Source organism: Pristiophorus japonicus, chromosome 18 (genome assembly GCF_044704955.1).
Source record: "Pristiophorus japonicus isolate sPriJap1 chromosome 18, sPriJap1.hap1, whole genome shotgun sequence".
NCBI lineage: Eukaryota > Metazoa > Chordata > Chondrichthyes > Pristiophoridae > Pristiophorus > Pristiophorus japonicus.
The window spans coordinates 84357313-84379022 of record NC_091994.1 but is presented as its reverse complement, the minus strand read 5'-3'; the positions used below and the strand labels follow the sequence as shown (position 1 = coordinate 84379022).

Sequence of the window (21710 nt, the reverse complement as noted above, 5' to 3'; positions counted from 1 at the left end):
AGCGCCCTCCTCACAGCTCACACCGACCGCCACCCAGCTTAGTGTCATCTGCAAACTTGGAGATATTACACTCAATTCCTTCATCCAAATCATTAATGTATATTGTAAAGAGCTAGGGTCCCAGCACTGAGCCCTGTGGCACCCCACCAGTCACTGCCTGCCATTCTGAAAAGGACCCGTTTATTCCGACTCTCTGTTTCCTGTCTGCCAACCAGTTCTCTATCCACGTCAGTACATTACCCCCAATACCATGTGGCTTAATTTTGCACACCAATCTCTTTTGTGTGGGACCTTGTCAAAAGCCTTTTTAAAGTCCAAATACACCACATCCACTGGTTTTCCCTTGTCCACTCTACTAGTTACATCCTCAAAACATTCTAGAAGATTTGTCAAGCATGATTTCCCTTTCATAAATCCATGCTGACTTGGACCGATCCTGTCAATGCTTTCCAAAATGCGCTGCTATTTCATCTTTAATAATTGATTCCAACATTTTCCCCACTACCGATGTCAGGCTAACCGGTCTATAATTACTCGTTTTCTCTCTCCCTCCTTTCTTAACAAGTGGTGTTACATTAGCTACCCTCCAGTCCATAGGAACTGATCCAGAGTCGATAGACTGTTGGAAAATGATCACCAATGCATCCACTATTTCTAGGGCCACTTCCTTAAATACTCGGGGATGCGGACTATAAGGCCCCATGGATTTATCGGCCTTCAATCCCATCAATTTCCCCAACACAATTTCCTTACTAATAAGGATTTTCTTCAGTTCCTCCTTCTCACTAGACCCTCGGTCCCCTAGTATTTCCGGAAGGTTATTTGTGTCTTCCTTCGTGAAGACAGAACCAAAGTATTTGTTCAACTGGTCCGCCATTTCTTTGTTCCCCATTATAAATTCACCTGAATTTGACTGCAAGGGACCTAAGTTTGTCTTCACTAATCTTTTCCTCTTCACATATCTATAGAAGCTTTTGCAGTCAGTTTTTATGTTCCCAGCAAGCTTCCTCTCATACTCTATTTCCCCCCCTCCTAATTAAACCCTTTGTCCTCCTTTGCTGAATTATAAAATTCTCCCAGTCCTCAGGTTTACTGTTTTTCTGGCCAATTAATATGCCTCTTCCTTGGATTTAACACTATCCTTAATTTGCCCTGTTAGCCACGGTTGAGCCACCTTCCCCATTTTATTTTTACTCCAGTCAGGGATGTACAATTGTTGAAGTTCATCCATGTGATCTTTAAATGTTTGCCATTGCCTATCCACCGTCAATCCTTTAAGTATCATTCGCCAGTCTATTCTAGCCAACTCACGTCTCATACCATCGAAGTTACCTTTCCTTAAGTTCAGGAACCTAGTCTCTGAATTAACTGTGTCACTCTCCATCTTAATAAAGAATTCTACCATATTATGGTCACTCTTTCCCAAGGGGCCTCGCACAACAAGATTGTTAATTAGTCCTTTCTCATTACACATCACCCAGTCTAGGATGGCCAGTCCTCTAGTTGGTTCCTCGACATATTGGTCTGGGAAACCATCCCTTATACACTCCAGGAAATCCTCCTCCACCACATTGCTACCAGTTTGGTTAGCCCAATCAGTATATAGATTAAAGTCGCCCATGATAACTGCTGTACCTTTATTGCACGCATCCCTAATTTCTTGTTTGATGCTGTCCCCAATCTCACTATTGCTGTTTGCTGGTCTGTACACAACCCCCACTAGCGTTTTCTGCCCTTTGGTATTCCGTAGCTCCACCCATACCGATTCCACATCATCCAAGCTAATGTCCTTCCTTACTATTGCGTTAATTTCCTCCTTAACCAGCAACACCACCCCACCTCCTTTTCCTTTCTGTCTATCCTTCCTGAATGTTGAATACCTCTGGATGTTGAGTTCCCAGCCTTGGTCACCCTGGAGCCATGTCTCCATGATGCCAATTACATCACATCCGTTACCAGCTATCTGTGCAGTTAATTCATCTACCTTATTACGAATACTCCTCGCATTGAACGTTTATAGCATACAACGGGTTTAGAAATTCATCGTCAGATCTGGCCGAAGCAGAACAAGCACCATCAGGCCTTGCTCTTCTCTGCCAAAACAGCTCACTACTCCAGGATTGCAGAGATAACCCCTGGCTTCGTTTCTCCACTACAAAGCGTCTTCTGAAATCCCTCTCTTGTTCCCTCCGCCCTCATCTCCAACAGCAAGTGCGTGGAGCTCGTGGCCTTCTTTGTCACTAAATTGAGACCATTCAGTTGCCTCTGCCTCATTTCCCCCCTTCTCCTTGTCCACCAAGCCAAACTTCCCCTATGGTTGCCCCTGCTCTAGTCGTTTTGATCCCCAGTTAATTGACCCAACCAGTGTGGTCATAAGGATGTTACAATTGGCCTTGTTGCCATTGGAGTAGAGACCAGGCAACAAAGGAAAAAAATCACCTGGGATTCTGCTCCTGATCACTATCCAGTGATCCCTGCTGGAAAATGTATGGCCATTGGCCCAGGATAATAGTAGGCTCAGCTTGGGCCTCCCTTGCCCTGGGCTGACCGCCCCCCTCCACCCCTCTTCTCGATTGCCTCCAGAGCCCTTCAACTGATTGCCGGACACCACTCCCACAAGGCCCTGACTGCATTCTCCTACAGCTGAATTCTTGCTCCCACCACTGGCCAGGTAATCTTCACTGAGTACAAAAGCATGGGCCTTATGCTAAACATCCATAAGACAAAGATCCTCCACACGGCTCCAGTTTTTAAGCCAAGATTTCTCTCAGTCTTCTCTTCCTCTACAAGCTACAGGCTTTTAATACAAGTGGAGGAGGTGTGGGGTGCTACTTGGGATAGGATAATCCTCACGCCTGGGGTCTTCCAGCCTTTCTTCCGTCTGAGGGTACGGTCGCATAATGGTTATGTTACTGGACTAGTAATCCAGAGGCCTGAACTAATGCTCCAGGGTCATGAGTTCAAATCCCACCACAGCAGCTGGTAAATTTCAATTCAGTTCATTCAATAAACCTGGAATATAAAGCTCGTACGGTATCAGTAATAGTGAAACTAGCAGATTGTTACAAAAACGGTCATTCATGTCCTTTAGGGAAGGAAATCTTCCATCCTTACCCAGGCTGGCCTATATGTGACTCCAGAACCACAGCACTGTAGTTGGCTCTTAACTGCCCTCTGCGGTTCAAGAAGGCGGCTCACCACCATCTTCTCGAGGGCAATTAGGGATGGGAAGTCCATGCTGGCCTTGCCAGCGATGCCCACATCCCAGGAATGAATAGAAAAAAACATTCCCGGGCCACGGCAACCCTTTGCCCTTTGCCAAATTTTCCATGCTTGCTGCTACCCTCCCTCTGCCAGTCTGCTGTAACCATTTACACCTCCTCTAGACCCATCTTTTGTTTCTTTACCTGTCCCGTTACCACTCCCTTTTGCCCTGCACCATCATCTCTTTTGTCATTTAATCTCTCCTGCCCACCACCCCATCACAGACACAGTCGATGACCTTTCATCACTCGAGCACAGACCTTCCCTATCGTTTCTTTCCTGCCTCCTTTCCCTTGGCTCTGTACTTGCTTAAAATCTGTTACATCTCTAACATCGTCCGGTTCTGACCCGAACCGTTGGCTCGGTTTCTCTCTCCACGGATGCTGCCTGACCTGTTGAGTGTTTCCAGCATTTTCTGTTTTTATTTCAGATTTCCAGCATCTGCAGTATTTTGATTTTGGCTTGTTAATATACCTAATGTCAACCCTTTCAGCGATTTCATCTCCTGCCTTACTCTTTTCAATCAAAGCGCTGCCCTTTACTGTGGGCCTTGACCCTTCACTCTGGTATCTCAATAAAATAAGACACCTGTTGTACACTGGAGTTCAAGACAGTGCCATTTCCGTGCAGGGTGTAATCGATGTAGCTCATCCACCTCTCACCCCTCTGTATCACCACTTTGACAAAGAGGTGGGCAATTACAACTCAAAGCCAGCCTCCTGCTGGTCCACGTGCACCCGCTGGTCTCTACTTACAGGATGTTTAGCTGCAACTAGTCTTCATCTCCCCTTTTATGTCTCCTCCAGCCTGAAAGTTTCGATCCTTTCTCCAACAATAAAATATTATCCCACTGACTTTCTGTCAGCGAAATGGCAAAAAATAGTGATTCAAAGTGGCAGCTTTGGCTGGTTTTCCTCTCGCTAACCCAGGAGGTGCTGATGACAATTGTAGTGCCCCCCCCCCCCCCCCCCCCGAGGGAACTCAGCAGCAACTCTGGGTTTGATCCGGGGACATTCGTGGCCTAGCTGGTACAGTTACTCGCTGGATAAACTCGCTCAGTCAGAAACACTTCTTTTAAAAGCAATTTTTTTTCCCCAAAAACTGAAATCTACATATTACCCCGAACTTGGTGCACTCACCGCCCACTGCTGCCGAGTTTTCTGGGCGGGCTCCCCTCGGTGCCAGTTTCCTCTCGGCCTCCCGCCGGCGGGGGGGGGGGGGGTGGGTTGGGGTGGGACCGCTGGGAACTGCCCGCTAGCGCGTAAGGTGCGTAAGTGTCTTCCCGCCCGCCGAGCTGGCAGATTCCTCTGGGCGGGAGTCGGCGACAGCAGGGGTAATGATCGCTGCGTGGAGGCAGGTCTAACCCCAACGGTAAGTATGAAGACCTGCAAAAAAAAGGTTTTCCAGTGTTTTCTTTTGTGTAAATTTATTTTTATGTGTTTTCCCACCCCCCTCCGGGCCCAACTTAATCCTCAGGCGTTCTTTGCAGATCTTTTTGAGGAATCTCCCTACCAAAGTATAGTCAGGTATCTCAGTGGTCCTTAGCTTTGACCGTTCGGGCCCTCGTGACCTAGAAATTCGGGTGAAAAATGGACACTGCAGGGCCCAATATGGCGTGTGGGATGCGCACACTCAGTTCGCACCAGAAGTGTGCCACATGCCATATTGGTTATGGCACCCTGTAGTTGTCCAGGGCGTCTGCCTGAAACTGGTGTTAGGCCCATCACTTATACAAATCAGGGGCCTCACGCCTGCTTCAGGCCCCTTTGTGAACCTGGATTGTGACAGGTCGCAGCACGAGTCGTGCAGACTGTGGCCGGTTTTCTGAGGCGCACAGTAGCCAATCCAGCGGTCCCACCTGGTAAGTTAAAACTACGTTGTCCTCAGCTGTATGTGGAGCCAGGAGGAGCAGGGGTGCCCCTCCCACCATCCTCCGCCTGCTTCACGACGACATGCAAGCCGCGCGATCCTGACCAATGGATCCACCACAGACCCAATACACGTGCAGACCGGGGTCAAGCAAGGCTGTGTCATCACACCAACACTCTTCTCGATCTTCCTCGCTGCAATGCATCTCACCCTCAATAAGCTCCCCGTTGGATTGGAGCTAATCTACAGAACAAACGGGAAATTGTTCCACCTCCGTCGCCTCCGGTCCAGATCCAAGGTCATCCCATCCTGTCATTGAATTTCCAGTCTGCAGACGACGCTTGCGTTTGCGCACACTCGGAGGTCGAACTCCAAACCATTCTCAATCCCTTCACCGAAGCATACGAGAGTATGGGCCTTACACTAAACATCAGTAAGACAAAGGTTCTCTACCAACCTGCCCCCGCCACACAGTACTGCCCCCGATTATCAAGATCCATGACAAGGCCTTGGACAATGTGGACCATTCTCCATACTTTGGGAGCCTACTGTCAACAGGGGCAGATGTTGCTGATGAAGTCCAACACTGCCTTCAGTGTGCGAGTGCAGACTTCGGTCGCCTGAGGAAAAGAGTGCTTGAAGACCAGGAACTCAAACCTGGCACCAAGCTCATGATTTACAGTAGTGGTACCCGCCCTCCTATATGCGTCAGAGACATGGACTATGTCTCTCAAAGCACTGGAGAAATACCACCAATGCTGCCTCTGCAAGATCCTGCAAATCCATTGGCAGGATAGGCGCACCAACATCAGCGTTCTCGCTCAGGCCAACAACCCCTGACCACACTCGACCAGCTCCGATGGACGGGCCTCATCATTCGCATGCCCGATACTAGACTCCAAAAACAAGCGCGCTACTCGGAACTCCAGGTGGGCAGAGAAAACGTTTCAAGGACACCCTCAAAGCCTCCTTGAAAAAGTGTAACATCCCCACCGACATCGAGGAATCCCTGGCCCAAGACCGCTCAAAGTGAAGGAGAAGCATCCGGGAAGGCGCGAACACCTTGAGTCTCTTCGCCAGCAGCACGCGGAAGCCAAGTACAAACAGCGGAAGGAGCTCACGACAACCCAAGTACCCCACCCACCAGTCCCTCCAACCACCGTCTGCCCCACCTGTGACGGAGACTATAGGTCCCGCATTGGACTCATCAGTCACCTGAGAACTCATATTAGTGTGGAAGCAATTCATCCTCGACTCCGAGGGATTGTCTAAGAAGAAGTACTCAGCTGAATGTGGAGCCAGGAGGAGCAGGAGTGCTCTTCCCATATCCACTTTAAAACTGCTGGCCTCTACCGGCCACCCCTGATTGTCTCCGGCTCCCACCCGCCAGACCCCCGGACTCACCTTAGGCCTTGGGTTGGCGTTTTAGCCAGTCAATCTCCGCCCCCCCCCCCCCCCCAACTGACGATCTGCATCCGGAATTGTGACTAATGCCAATAGCTTGGCGATACCGTACAAATGAGGTCGGCGGCCCAATTACCCGTAGTCCTGTCACCATTCTCTTTAATCGGGTGTGATCCAATTTCTAGGTCATGCTGTGTTTATAAAAGGTCAATTCAAAGCAAGAATTATTTAGTGCAGAGACTGAACACAATTGTCATTTTCCTATTGAGTAACGAGCGAGTATAATATGTATTCTAAATATATATGTGTATTATATCATTGCTATATATTTGTTCACTTTTTGTTCAATAAAGTTTCTCGGTAGTTATAAAGCTAAAATGAGGTCAGATGTGATACTGTTTGGTAACAGAAGAAAATTCCTCTGGAACTACAAGAGAGATCCAGTGGTTAAAGAAATAACACAGGTTTTCTGTTCATTGTCCTGGTCACATTATCAGAAACATCTCGGGGCCAGTGCAGATAGCTTTGTGACCAGAGGGAGCTAAGACTCACCTATATGAGTAATGTAAAGACACGCTATTCAAAGTATCTGGGGGAAAAATGGCAGAGATGCCCAAAGATGCATTCAGATCACCCCCATCACTGTGGGCTTGAAACGTGCCTGAACGATACTCCAATTTCTCAGTTGGATTCGATGAATCTGAAAGGCACTTAGCAGATTAGTTGGCTGTTTGCCGAATAATTATCAGAGAGGGTGAAGAGAATATTAAGGCTGGACCCTGCTGGTGCTAGCTTTGGGTTAAAAATTATCCTGACAGCAACTTAGTTGATCCAATCATGTTTTCCCCTCTGGCTTTAAGGGTCTCCCAGTGGCGGCTGCAGGAGCTGACAGTTTGATTGATGTCTCAGTCCTACCAACAGTTAGTTATTCACGTCACCCAATTGATTCAAAGCTGACTGAGTTCATTTCAGCAATGATACCAAAGGCCAGCTCAGCTCTGGACCTTGCTTCAAGCAAACCTCTGGCCCATGGCCCCAATGAAATGGGCAACCACAGGTCATATTTTCCCACCAGCTCGCCTTCCCATCTGAATGCTCATCATGCTCACACTAAATCCATCCGTGCGTTTAGTTGCTGCAACCATAAATCTAAACTCCATTCCTTTTACAGAAAGGATTGAGACCGGCTGTGTTAAGCCTTCCAACAGGAACAGTGCTGGTCAGTAAAATAAAAGTGGGAAGGGGATAATCTCGGGTGGGAAGGGGAGCAGGGCGGTTTTCTCAGATGGTGGGTGTGATGATGCAGAGATAAAAACAGCAAAGCCCCAGTCAGCAGATTAATTGATTTGAACAGCAGTGATGCTGGATTTTGTTTCAATGCATATTATTGGGTTGCAATCAAAGCTGTAACCAGCTCGACCAGATATTTGAAAGAACAATAAGGCAGATATCAATTTATTGCCTTACAGCATGCATCATAAATTGTCATCTGCCTTATCTCTGTCTGCAGCACTGTTTCTTCCTGACAGGAATTTTGAAAGATCAGTAAGAAGCGAAGGCATTTTGCAAATTAGATTTCATTTTCAGTAATTAAAAAATTTTGGGATGCAGTATATGAGTAATTTGAGACATGGCCCGGATTTTGGGGGGGGGGGGGGGGTGGAATATAGGTGAGGCTAATGGCACTCATCATTTATTAAGGATTAAATCGGACAGCGATCTCCAGACTCCGCAGTTAAACGTGGAAATCAGGAAGTTGCTGTCCGAGGTGCCCTGCTCCTCCACAAGCTTCGCTACACCAGTACCTCACCGATAGATGTCGCATTAAAACACAAGAAGGATGTGAAGTTGCGGTACATACTCAGTAGATACCTACTAAACTCGCCAGGAAATGTTAGGGCCTGTCCATTCAAGTGTAGTGAATTGTTAACGGCGTGATAAGTCTTAATTACTGCCAAACAACCTCTCTGGTACTGAAAATTAACTTTTACAAGTGTGGAGTCTCATTCCTTTAGATTTTTGAGAAAAAAAAATGTTTTCTGTCTTTTGTCTCTTGTTCTCTCAATCCCATCTTTCTGTCCCTCTTTTATTTTGATTTCTCTACATGATTTAACATTGAATTAAGTATTCTAACTGACACTTCCTGGTTTAAACTTGGTCTCAGTAAGGACTCCTTATCTGATTGGTTGAAGAGATACATTATTGCGTGTCCTGGTCACACAGGTCCCAGATCCCCTGGTGAGGACACCGCGTAAAAGAAATGGCTCTGTAATTACCGCGAATTGCCACACTAAAAGTCTGTGGGCAGCTGTAAGTGTGATGAACAGTGAGCGCGTTTATTCACCACTGACCGCAAAATCTGGGCCAATATGTGGACGGTCTAACATGCTCAGGAGGAACAGGTAACTTTGGACCTATCATTCCCAAAGCTCTTCACTACTGCAGTTTTTCTCGTGTCGTGTCTGGGTCTGTTGTACATCAATTGATTGCTATGAATAGTCAACAACTCTATTATCATCCTATTGTGTGATGGTAGAAGGCAAACTAGATGGCCCTTGGTCATTTTTCATTTAGCAATTCCTATGTTCCTACGTTTCCAGGTATGGGAGGAGTCAAAAGAATGTAGGGGGAAAAAACACACTGAAAGGAATCATCGAGTGTAATATTCACCATGGACCGCACTCCTGCTAACCCGCCCGATTCACACTTCTGTTGATTTCAATGATTCTACAATGGGCGGTGAAGTTGGAAATGGCCCCCAAATATCCCACCATTCAAGGAGCAGACCCACCAGCAACCTCTCGAAGCAACGAGGGCAGGCAATATATGTCGTGTTGCCAGCATTGCCCACATTCAGAAAACATAATTTAAACAAAGTTCAATTATTAAAGCTGCCTCAGGGAGCTCAGCTTCCTCTTTTGTGCAATTCACCACTTTTCCCCTCCGCAACTCCCTATAACAGCCTATGGCTGTAATGTATTTGCTTCATGGGTCCTTTGCTCAAGAATTCATAGCTACATATTGCTATTAAGAACCAGTTAGTTTATTAGCAAAGCTTAACAATCACACCACACATTACCAGTTCATTCACCAGGCTCATAACCACCTGCCTCATCGTGGATCCCCTGAACCCACCTGGCTGGGATTTTATTGAGTCTTGTGAATGCCGCGTGACTGGCTAAGCCGCTCATAATGCAACAGCTCTACAAACCCGTGAGCATTACAATGGCTGGCCACAGGCCACATCATGACCAAGAGACCTTGAAATCCAGGCCACATGTGATTGACTGTGTGACATAACGTTCATCAACATTACTTTAATCTTCTTTAACATCTGCCTGGCCTGATGATGCACAGGTTGCAAATGCTATTTCTTGGCTCCGGCTGTATCTCGAGCCTTCTGTCTAGGGCCCAGCTCCGGTTTTGGTCTGCCTTAACTGAACCACTCTACGTCCCAGCTCATCTCTGTGCCGCCCCAGCCTCGTTCTGTCTCGCCAACTTCCCAGATGAATTTTCCTTTCAAATTGTTTCATTTGAAACGATCACCGAGGCTCTCGCACAAGTTGTAAAATCTATCCTCCTATTCATGCAGGGTCGAGCTTCGCACATCAGGAATTCGGGTGGTGGTGGGGCGTGGGGAGAAAGGTGGGTGTGGGTGAATCAACAGGCCCACGGGAAATTGTATGGAAATCCTAAAGCTCTGTGCCAGGGCAGTGAATTTGTGGTGTCTGCGCTGCATTTATACAATTGAATTTGGAACTGGAAGATAGCAAGGTTGAGAATGAGGCATACCAAGCCAGACTGCAAGCAAGGAGAGGGAAGCCCAGGGCCCAGAACAGGCAGTTCTCTTCTCTGGCGATATTGTTCCATAATAAGAACGTCTGCTGCAATTAGTCTTGCGTTTCAGGGGAATAAAGCTGCTGCATCTGCTTTTTTACACTTTATTACTGTGCAGGCATTCAAAACACCAGGTCAAAGAAATGAAGAAAAGTTAACAACAAAGGGAGTGTATTCTTGTCTGTTAGTCATCTGCAGCGAGATCCTTTGGAAGGAAAAGAGCTGTCCCATCAGCTCACTCATCAAGACTCCATTTCCTTCTTCAAATAACAACAACTTGCAACAAAAACATCCCTTCACAAATAGGTCTAATGAAAACAGGAGCCAAACAAGAAGGGAGAGATTCGGAGGAGTGACTCAAAGCTAAGTTGAAGAATTGGGTTTCCAAGAGTTTAGAGAGGGGGGTTCCAAAGAGTAGCAGCTATGGGGAGGAATGCACATAAGCCTGGATTTGAGGGAGCAGAACTTTTCAGCTCAATATAGCAGTGGGGAATATTGCAGAAATAGGATGGGGCAGGCCATACAGGGGTTTATAGTCAAGGACAAGGATTTTGAACAGAATGGATTGGGGGATAGGGTGTCAGTGTAGGTAAATGAAGACAGGGTGATGGGCGAGCAGGATTGGTGTGGCAGAGTTTTGAGCAGGTTGGAATTCATAGAGAGTGGAGGATGGAAGGCCGGCAAGGAAAGTGTTAGAACAGTTGAGCCTGGAGGTGACAAAGGCGTGTGCAGTATCGGAAATTGTTGGAAATGCGACCTTCCAATTGAGATATTAAATTGAGGCCCTGTCTGTCAGTTCAGGTGGACAGTAGAGCAGCGAGTTCTCCTGGTGTACTCATTAAAATTTCTCCCTCAACCAGCAGCACTAAAAACAGGCAAATTGTCCTTTGTCTCAATGCCGTTTTGCGCTATTCATAACTGCTGCGTTTGCCTACGTAGCAAAGGTCACTACACTTCAGAAGCAATTATTTATTCGTGAAGTGCTTTGGAATGTCCTGAGAGGCGCAATGTAAATTCAAGGTCTTTCTCAATGCTTAAGTGTATATAGGTCTCGTTGCCTAGGTTACTCAAATAGTGGGTTGTGGTGCCTGCTGAAATGTGTAAAAAATTAATGACTTGTCTCAACGTAAATAATACAAAACCACTTGCTCTAAATATATTGAAGCATTTTAATTAGCACTAAATTATTATTGAACCATTAATATAATCACCAGTGCTCCGTTTGGACAGCAAACACCAGGCTCGATAATTTTATTTCTGATAAGTGAACCTCAGGTGAAATAATTGAGCAGCCCTGCTCCAGGAAGCCCAAGCTCTCTTTCAACAATCTCGTCCACCATCCCGGCATTATCAGTGCGTTGTACTTTAGGGGGTTATTTTGCAATGCAAGAGTCACAGCCTAGAGCCGCGATAGACAGAAGCATGGCTCGGAAATATGGCTATGAAACTATGAAGCCAGTTCAGTGACCCATGCTCCCATCTTATTTCAAACCGGGAAATTGACCGTGCCAGACACATTTCACCATCTCCTACTCTGACTCATTCTTTCCCAATACTTCAAAGCTGTGAAAATCCTTCCCTTGCAAACTTCACTTCATCCTACCATGTACAGACTTTGCAAACCCAAGCTTAGTGTTATGTTACCATATTTGTGATTTAATGTGTTTCCTTTCCTGCTCTTTACTGTATGCATGATGGGCCTCAACCCTTCTCCTAGGCTTCTTAATTTAAACAAAAATGGACTAACCTGATTCTAATTTAATGACAAATTCCTTTCTTTATTATGTGATATCCAGAACAGCAACAGCGCACTTTTATATAGTGCCTTTAACATCGAAAAATGTCTCAAGGCACTTCACCGAAGCATAATCAGACAAAAATGAGCATTGGAACAAAGCAATGTAATGCACCATTCGCAGTCAGCTCTCTGCTGGTTAAACACATGGCAATTGTCTTTGAGGAGCACTCCAACTACTTGGGTTATGATCAATGTATAAATAATTTCCCCAGAATTGTTCTGCTTGGATCAGTATTTTTGAAATTGTGGATTGAGAGAGCCAATTTGTAAACTCATTCAGCGATACCATCGATACCAAATCACCAGAACATTTTTAAACAAAGAATCTTTTACTCAGAAGTGATTAGAATTATAAAGTGTTAAGCGGACCCTGGAATTAAATTTCACACTGGATTATCTGTATTTAGTCTATTGAGCAGCACAAGTTACAATTGGGCTATGTTCATACATGCAATACGATCCAGCATTGAAACATTTTCTTGAAGCAAAGATTTTGTACAATGAAATGAATCGGAAGGGGTTTGGTTAATTGGAATTATACCCAATAGAAGTCGTTCAGCCTATTGGTATCCAATGGCAGTGAATGGATAGGAAATGTATCTCTTCTGTATTTCTGTGCCTAGATCGGGTCTCCAGTTACTTACATCTCTAGTCATCTGTGTTATATTGCAGACTATCTGAGGTATTGTGTTCAAATGAGGACAATAGAACATTTCTAACCCAGGAGAAAATGGTAATTTGGAGATCGTAGAGCCATGGAAAATGATATATCCTGTAATTAAGTTTATTCCTTGTCCATCACATAATTTACATGAGAGAAAGTAAATGGCTTTCTACGTTAGCGAGCATCTGAGCACAATTACATAGGGCTGCTCAGCGGTGGCAGCATAATGGCAGAGAGCTTCAGACCATGAACTGAGAGAATCAATACCCTCTGGGACTGACGGATTGGTAGGGCTGGCCTGGAATCGCCACAAAAAACAAACCAGTGTAACAAAGGGATAATGATTCCTTGTGAAGTGTTTGAAGGAGAGGGGCATCTTTTTGTATTTATTTATGTTTTGTATTGAGAAATCAAAATGAAGGGCCAAGGCTCATATTGCAGGGCATCACCATTAAACAGGGTCAAAGAGATGAGGCAAGTCAGGAAGTAGTGGTTAGATAACACCAAGTTTGGGCTTAAAAACTGGTAGATGGTGAGAGGAAGGGAGGACTGAGAGAGTGAAGGAGTTCCACAATTGTCAGCTGCTGGAAAAGATTGAGTGAAGTTGGACAGAGTGCAATGAGGTAATTTCAACACAGTGAGGAAGACGGTAGATAGGATGGAGACCATAATAGTATCCATCAAATAAAGAGAGACCAAATAAAGAAAGAGATTTGAGAGCGGAGATGAAAAAAGGACCAACTAACAGACAACATGCTTTTTCTTGTATCCTGAACCAGGAAAGCAGGAGAGGTGTGAGAAGAGCCTCGACAGATATGGCAATAGTACTTGGACCTTGGAAGATCTTGGTTTTATAAAGAGTTAAAGTTGTTTAGCGCAAAAGAAGCGTTTGTCACAAAAAGGAAAGCAGGACTTTGTTCATTTTGCAGGGTCATTGCTTTCTCTTATTTTCTTCTCTCTTGTCACGAGGGTACTGACGTCTGCTGGATAAGAGTTCTGGGGCAACAGCCACAATCTGGTACCTCACCCAAGTGACCATTCTACAGGTCTGAACTTGGAGAGAGAGGATCAGAAGGCCATTCATTCACGGAGGGCATCACAGTTACGGGGTGGATTTTCCGGTCCTTTGCGTTCCGTTTTTCACCCCGGCATGTCGGCAATGATGTCTTCTGTCCAGGCAGTCAGCCTCTAGCGCCCTGTAGCGATCCTTGGGTCTGGTTTTGTGGTGGCGTGGAGCAGCACCGCCTGGAAGAGCTGCGCCTGTTTGCGAAGGGGTCAGTGAGGGGTCAGCGCCTGCCCGGGGTGTAAAAATTACGGGGCCCCCCAAACCTCCAGGGCAATTTCCCCGGAGGCACAGTCGACCCCTTCCCCCGGGCAATAACTTCGTTGCACCCCAATCGCGCCCCCCCCACCCGGAGGCACTAATGGGGCTATAAAAAAGGGCAATTTTGCCCCCAATAGATCCAAATGATGATTGTGGACAGAACAATTTTTAAAATTTTGTTTGCAATTTCAAATAAGGAGTCTTTGACGGTTGGAGTTGAAACAAAATGGCAGCTTAACAATCAACATGAGCTTCCAGTAATCATGATTGGTGACGTCAAAATGGAGCACCAGCCATGGTTAAATAAGAGTTGATCCATTGGTACCCGCTGATGCAAGGCAGAGCCAACTGTCCAAGTTATACTGTTGGTTCCACATTACTTTCAAGGTAAGGAAAGCAAATGAGTGTTGATTATATTGCACTGTTAGCAAACAGCCAATGGGACAGTTGACCCATTGCCAGCAAAAAAAGGTTAAAAATTAAATTTTAGAAGTTCCCATTCGGCCACTTTTTCAACTTTGTATTGCACCGATTGCAGTTACACCACAGCCAATGAGACGATCCAGTAACGTGAAACTACACCACCATGAAAAATAGAGTATGTGAGATGAGCAGGTAAATTAAACAGTCGTGGTTAAGGCTATAGGGACGAGCAGGAGATAGCGCTTTCAAAGCGGCATCATGGGCCAAATGGCCACCTTCTGTGCTGTATGATTCTATGAGACCACAGACTGAATCAGTAGATTGTAGGTGGAAGGGAAGAATGAAGGAGGTAACGAGTCGCACTGTTTCCAGATGATGGAAAAGAGTGAGTCAGGATTCACAGGGAGGATGGAGAGCGTGTAATTGCAGCTTAGGAAGAACAAGGGTGAGAGTTCAGAGGAACAATGACATAGGAGCATTGATAAAATGGAGGGTTGTTAATAAGAAAGGTTACATGAGAGAATTAGTGGTTTTAAAAGAAGGACCACCTATTACATGACAATTTTAAGCCCCATTTTGTCAAGAATGTCGAGAGTTAACTAGCTGCTAAAGAGAGTATGACTTCTTTGAGTTAGCCAGCTAATTATGTTGCAAAAACAGCACCATTTACAGAGCTATCAAAGAACTGATCGTTTCTTTGTTGATTACTGTTGACCCATAACATAATTGGGCTTTTATTGTACCTATTTTGTCTTGACTGTCAGAAATTAGGATTGAAAGACATCATAATCTAATTGGCTTTGAAACTTGGGAGCTGCACGGTTGGAAAATTATAAAACTCCATCACACCGAGGAGATAGAGAGCTGGCAAACCTATTAAGGATATCTTTCTGCAAAAGTAAAGATTGGATTTGCTGAACATTTAATCAGTTCATCACTACTGCAATATCAAATGATTTCTGCAATCAGATTTGTCAGGCTGTGAGGCAAGAAGTGTTTAATAGATAACGACAGATTTGCATCAGATTCTCTTTGAGCTGTTGTGAGGGGAAGGTAGGAATTCATCCAATAGGCTGCCAGTTCAGTGATTTACATCAGATCTTTGGTGGGATTGTTTCTTCCAATGGAAGCTACGCTTAAATGCCATCTGGTTGCCATTGTGAAGAAGTCAACACCAATTGAGCAACCCAACGTGTGCAAGACTTGTCAAAAGTTCCAACGACAAAGTTATTGTAGTCATATTTATCACTATCCTGTTTTGGTCATGGACTCTCCCTGATGTCAGCCTGTAATGTAGAAAAATAAAATCATATCTCTTTGCCACCCAGGACCAGAGTAAACTGGCAGACTTATTACAGGGACAAAATTGGAGGAAAACTCTCAGAAGCGGGAGGATGGGCATGCTGACCTCCATGACTAATTCCTGACCTGTATTTTATGCCGTTGCATCTCTGCCAGGAGCGATAGTTCACAAAACCAACCCTGTAGTCTCATTAAAAAAGATCCCACAGGGAACAGCACCACAGTATAAAGCAGTGTTACTCACTAACTTGAGTCAAAAGCCACAATTCCCAACTAATATCTTTCTTGAGCGGCATTCACAGGCAAGCTGCAACATGCTGACCGCAGCATGACTGAATGTGGTTCCGCACAATGTGATTTCCCCCTCACAGTGAGCTCCCGTTTTCAAATGTGCCGCACAGGGAGCTGCCAAGTGCAAGCCAGGCATTATCCACAAAGAAGGAAAAAAAAATCAAGACATTGGCTTACTCCTGTTTCTATCAGCCTTTTGAGCTTGTCTGCCATTCAAGTACATCATGGCTGATCTGTATCTTAACTCCATTTACCTGCCTTTGCTCTGTACCCCTCGTTAACATTACCCAACAAAAAACTCTTGATCTCAGACTTGAACATTTCAATGGCCCAGCATCCACAGCCTTTGTGTAATAAAAGTACTTCCTGATAGCGCTGCTAAATGGCCTAGCTCTAATTTTAAGATTATGCACCTTTGTTCTGGATTCCCTTACCAGAGGAAATAGTTTCTCTGTAACTACCCTCTATCATCTTAAACTCCTCAATTAGATCAACCCCCAACCTTTAAACTCAAGGGAATACAAACCTGTTCTCATTATGTAACCGTTTAAGCCCAGGTACCATTCTAGTGATTCTGCGTTCCAAGGCCAATATATCTTTCCTGAGGTGTGGTGCCCAGATGGGGTCTCACCATGTCTCGGTACAACTGAAGCATCATTTCCTCACTTTTATATTCCAACCCCCTTGAGATAAAGGCTAAATTTCCATTAGCCTCTTTGATTACTTTTTATACCTCCAATTGTTCAATGAAAACAGTTACCTTTTCCACCCATATGAATGCTTCCTATATGAACCTACGGTACAGATTGAGTTCAAGGTAGAGCTCTAGGGATATAGAAATAGCATTACTTCAAAATAGCAATTGCTTATTTTTTTTCTTATTGAACAGCAAGGGGAAAAGGAGGCAGCACTGAATTCCAGCTCTTGCAGCATCCCTCAGTCATATCTAGAGGTCAAATGAGACAACAATTAAATGAGAGCGAAAGAGTGCAAATTGGAGAAAGAGTAATCTATTTGCTGAAGATCAGAGGTGAAGGGCAGTTGAAGCACCAGAGGTTCCTGAATTATATTATGAGAACCTTTCTTTTGTAATTAAAGTAACAAGTGGGCTAAATTTGCAGTCGGAGGCTCCCACAGGCGGATGCACTTACCTTCTGCCTTGGGACCGACGGAGACTTGCGCTCCTGGGCCTCTACGCATAGTCCTGCATAGAGGCCCACGAATCCCAAGGGTGCATGCGGTTCGCAAGCGCCCCTGGGATCACATGGGCCGGCCCAACCAATCAAAGAAAGGAATCCCCATTCATGTTTATGGGGATTCTGTATTTATGGAATCCCCAGGAGTATGAATGGAATTATCCCCCAAAATACAGCTAGATATCAAATTTTTTTTTAATTACACATTTAAAATTAATTAAAATGGCATTTAATTAAATATTTAAAACAAAACATTTATTTTTTGAAAAGTAAATTTGCATGTTTTAACTGGGCTAGAAATAAACTTACCTTATTGCACAGGGTCTTTAATACATAAATGATAAAATGTTATGTTTTTGTTTTTTTAAACTCCTACACTTGTATAACCAGGCCTTACTCCTGATTTTACCAGGCGCAAAAATTTCATGGGCATTCGCTGGGCAGAAGTTGAGCAAATAGCCCAACTCTCTGCCCAAGGAGGCCTTTTCCCCGGGGATGCGTGAGATCGGTCAAGAAAATTCCGTGGCAGAAGGTGGGTAGTGGCGTTTCACAAGGATCAGTGCTGGGACCACTGTTGTTCACAAGTTATATAACAATTTAGATTTTGGAATCAAAAACACAATTTCTAAATTTGCGGATCACACCAAATTGGGGGGGATAGTCAATACTGAGGAGGACTGCAACAAATTACAGGAGGACATTAATAAACTTGCAGAATGGGCATATAATTGGCAAATAAAGTTCAATACAGATAAATGTGAGGTATTACATTTTGGTAGGAAGAATAGGGAGGTCACTTATTACTTGGAGGGTGCGAGTCTGGGTGGGGTAAAGGAACAAAGGGATCTCGGAGTACAAATACACAAATCATTAAAAGTTGCGATACAGGTTAACAAGGCCATAAGTAAAATCAAACCAGGCACTAGGGTTTATCTCTTGAGGGATAGAATTGAAAAGTAGTGAAATTATGCTAAACTGGTATCGAACTTTGGTTAGACCATATTTGGACTACTGCGTACAATTCTGGTTGCCATATTATAAAAAAGATATAGGGGCACTGGAGAGAGTGCAGAGAAGATTTACAAGAATGATACCAGAAACGTGAGGATATACCTATTAGGAAAGGATGAACAGGCTGGGTCTCTTTTCGCTTGAAAAAGAAAGGTGACATAATAGACATCTTTAAAATGATGAAAGGTTTTGATAGAGTTGATACAGAGCGAGTGTTTCCACTTGTGGGGAAGAGCATAACTAGAGGCCATCAATATAAGATAGTCACCAAGAAATCAAATAGGGAATTCAGAAGGAATGTTTCTTGCCCACAGAGTGGTGAGAATGTGGAACTCGCTACCACAGGGAGTGGTTGAGGTGAATATTATGGATGCATTTATGGGGAGGCTAGATAAGCATATGAGGGAGAAGGGAATAGAGGGTTATGCTGATAGAGTTAGATGAGGAAAGATGGGAGGAGGCTCGAGTGGAGCCTAAACACCGGCATAGACAAGTGGGGCTGAATGGCCTGTTTCTATGCCGTATAACCTATATCCTGTGTAAATATGCCTTGTGTGAATTGGACAGTGTCCTAGTAAATGTTCCCTCTCATTTATTTTTATGCACGGTCCCCTTTAAATTTGCTGCTCGGATTTCTTCCAGCTTGTGAGCGGTCGGCGCGGAACCTCGCGATCGATGCGCATCCACACGCTCCACGCATCTTCGGGGGAACATTGGTCCTAGCTACTGTGAACAAATAAAACTCCACTTACCGCACGGTGGACTGATAGACCAAATCCTCCCGCTTCTGATATTCATCAATGTGAGTGTAATTTGTAGAGAACAGGGCATCATATGTGAATATTTTCTGTTTGATGGTTCCTCCATCTGTCACCTGGTATCAAGCAACAATACATCACAGTCAACAATGAGTGAGTGAAAATTAAAAAGTCCTTTTTATCACCATCACACAGCACCTGAGGCAGCATGCATTCCCCCGTGAAATATCACAAAGTAAAGAAAAAGTCGGAATATTGCACTTGACACATGAGAGAGTATCTGCTTCCCAAGCGATCCGTTCATTGTGCTTGGAATATGAAAGCAGGGAGAAGCTGCAACCTAATTCTACTGGGCTACCTCTTTGTAAAAGAACACACTATTCATTATCAAATCCTTTACAACAGGGACTCAGCGAGAGAGGGGAAGATGGAAGGGTAGAATTTCCATTTCTGGCACGGAGAGAGGCAAACTTTGCATTTGCTGACATCACTTTGGAGCAATTGCGTGGGATTTTAGTCAGGTCGGCCCTTGTGATCTAAGCATGGCAAGCTCCTGGCTCGGATTGCGTCTGCCATTGTCAGCTCGCCAAACGGGACAAGGGCATAAAATGACGTGGCTTCATGCTCAAAAGATTGGAGCTAAGATTTAACAGGACTGGACCACTTAAAGAACGTACGAAATAGGAGCAGGAGTAGGCCATACAGCCCCTCGAGCCTGTTCTGCCATTTAATACGATCATGGCTGATCCGATCATGGACTCAGGTCCACTTCCCTGCCCGTTCTCCATAACCTCTTATTCCCTTATCGGTTAAGAAACTGTCTATTTCTGTCTTAAATTTATTCAATGTCCCAGCTTCTATAGCTCTCTGAGGCAGCGTATTCCACAGATCCACAACCCTCTGAGAGAAGAAATTTCTCTTCATCTCAGTTTTAAATGGGCGGCCCCTTATTCTTCTTCTTTCTTCTTTCTCTCTCCCTCTCTCCTCGTTCCTTCCTTCCCCGGTTCCTGGCCATCAGGAAATATCTCCCCATGGCCCATGTTCTGGGTTTGACTGTGCTGTAGAGTTTGGTTCAAAATTGTGTTGAATGGTATTCCCAGTAAAAGGGGATTTCAGATTTGCACCTGGCGGGCGAGGCACTAGTTAAAAGTACCTTTCATTTGACTGCCCGTTTTCTGCTGTGTACCTCAGCGCACTGGGCTGCCAGGCTCAGAGCCACTTGTGCCCCCTGCCGCTTGATATGTTATAACAACCACGATGGCTTCTATGGCAGCCCCTTCAACTAGGGATTATCTGGCTTCAGTTTAGCTCAGACGGTAGTTGGCAGCAGACATTAAACCTGAGTTATTTCATATAACGTTTGGAGATATTAAATAGATTTTACACTCATTGATTGCCTCCATGTCCATCAAATACATAGAAAGTGTGAACTAACAGATTCTTGGGACTGTACTATGTCAACACTTGAATTTGACATTTTATAGTTCCAATTGTGATTGTTTTCTAAAGAAAAGTTAAGTAAATATACCAGATTGTTTAATATTGTGCTAAAATTGGGTAAATAAACTTGAAATACACCCTTTGTTCAACCTGACATTTTTATCAGCAGATCGTTAGTATAAATATGATAGAAAATAGAAACATAGAAAATAGGTGCAGGAGTAGGCCATTCCGCCTTTTGAGCCTGCACCGCCATTCAATAAGATCATGGTTGATCATTCCTTTAGTACCCCTTTCCTGCTTTCTCTCCATAACCCTTAATCCCCTTAGCCATAAGGGCCATATCTAACTCCCTCTTGAATATATCCAATGAACTGGCATCAACAACTTTCTGCGGCAGGGAATTCCACAGGTTAACAACTCTCTGAGTGAAGAAGTTTCTCCTCATCTCAGTCCTAAATGGCCTACCCCTTATCCTAAGACTGTGTCCCCTGGTTCTGGACTTCCCCAACATCGGGAACAATCTACCTGCATCTAACCTGTCCCGTCCCGTCAGAATCTTGTATGTTTCTATGAGATCCCCTCTCATTCTTCTAAACTCCAATGTATAAAGGCCCAGTTGATCCAATCTCTCATATGTCAGTCCAGCCATCGCTGCACTCCCTCAATAGCAAGAACGTCCTTCCTCAGATTAGGAGACCAAAACTGAACACAATATTCCAGGTGAGGCCTCACCAAGGCCCTGTACAACTGCAGTAAGACCTCCCTGCTCCTATACTCACATCCCCTAGCTATGAAGGCCAATATACCATTTGCCTTCTTGACCGCCTGCTGCACCCGTATGCCAACTTTCAATGACTGATGAACCATGACACCCAGGTCTCGTTGCACCTCCCCTTTTCCTCATCTGCCACCATTCAGATAATATTCTGTCTTCGCGTTTTTGCCCCCAAAGTGGATAACCTCACATGTATCCACATTATACTGCATCTGCCATGCATTTGCCCACTCACCTAAGCTGTCCAAGTCACCCTGCAGCCTCTTAGCATCCCCCTCACAGCTCACACTGCCACCCAGTTTAGTGTCATCTGCAAACTTGGAGATATTACACTCAATTCCTTCATCCAAA

General features: G+C 44.8%; 1 protein-coding gene across 1 annotated transcript in view; it reads right to left on the bottom strand.

Moving 5' to 3' along the window:
• igsf21a (immunoglobin superfamily, member 21a) overlaps positions 1-21710 on the bottom strand; it is a 364267-nt gene that overhangs the window by 201899 nt on the left and 140658 nt on the right. Inside the window, exon 3 of the mRNA XM_070860200.1 lies at positions 19136-19257. Within this exon, the coding sequence (XP_070716301.1) occupies positions 19136-19257 (122 nt within the window). The remainder of the gene's footprint in view (positions 1-19135; positions 19258-21710) is intronic.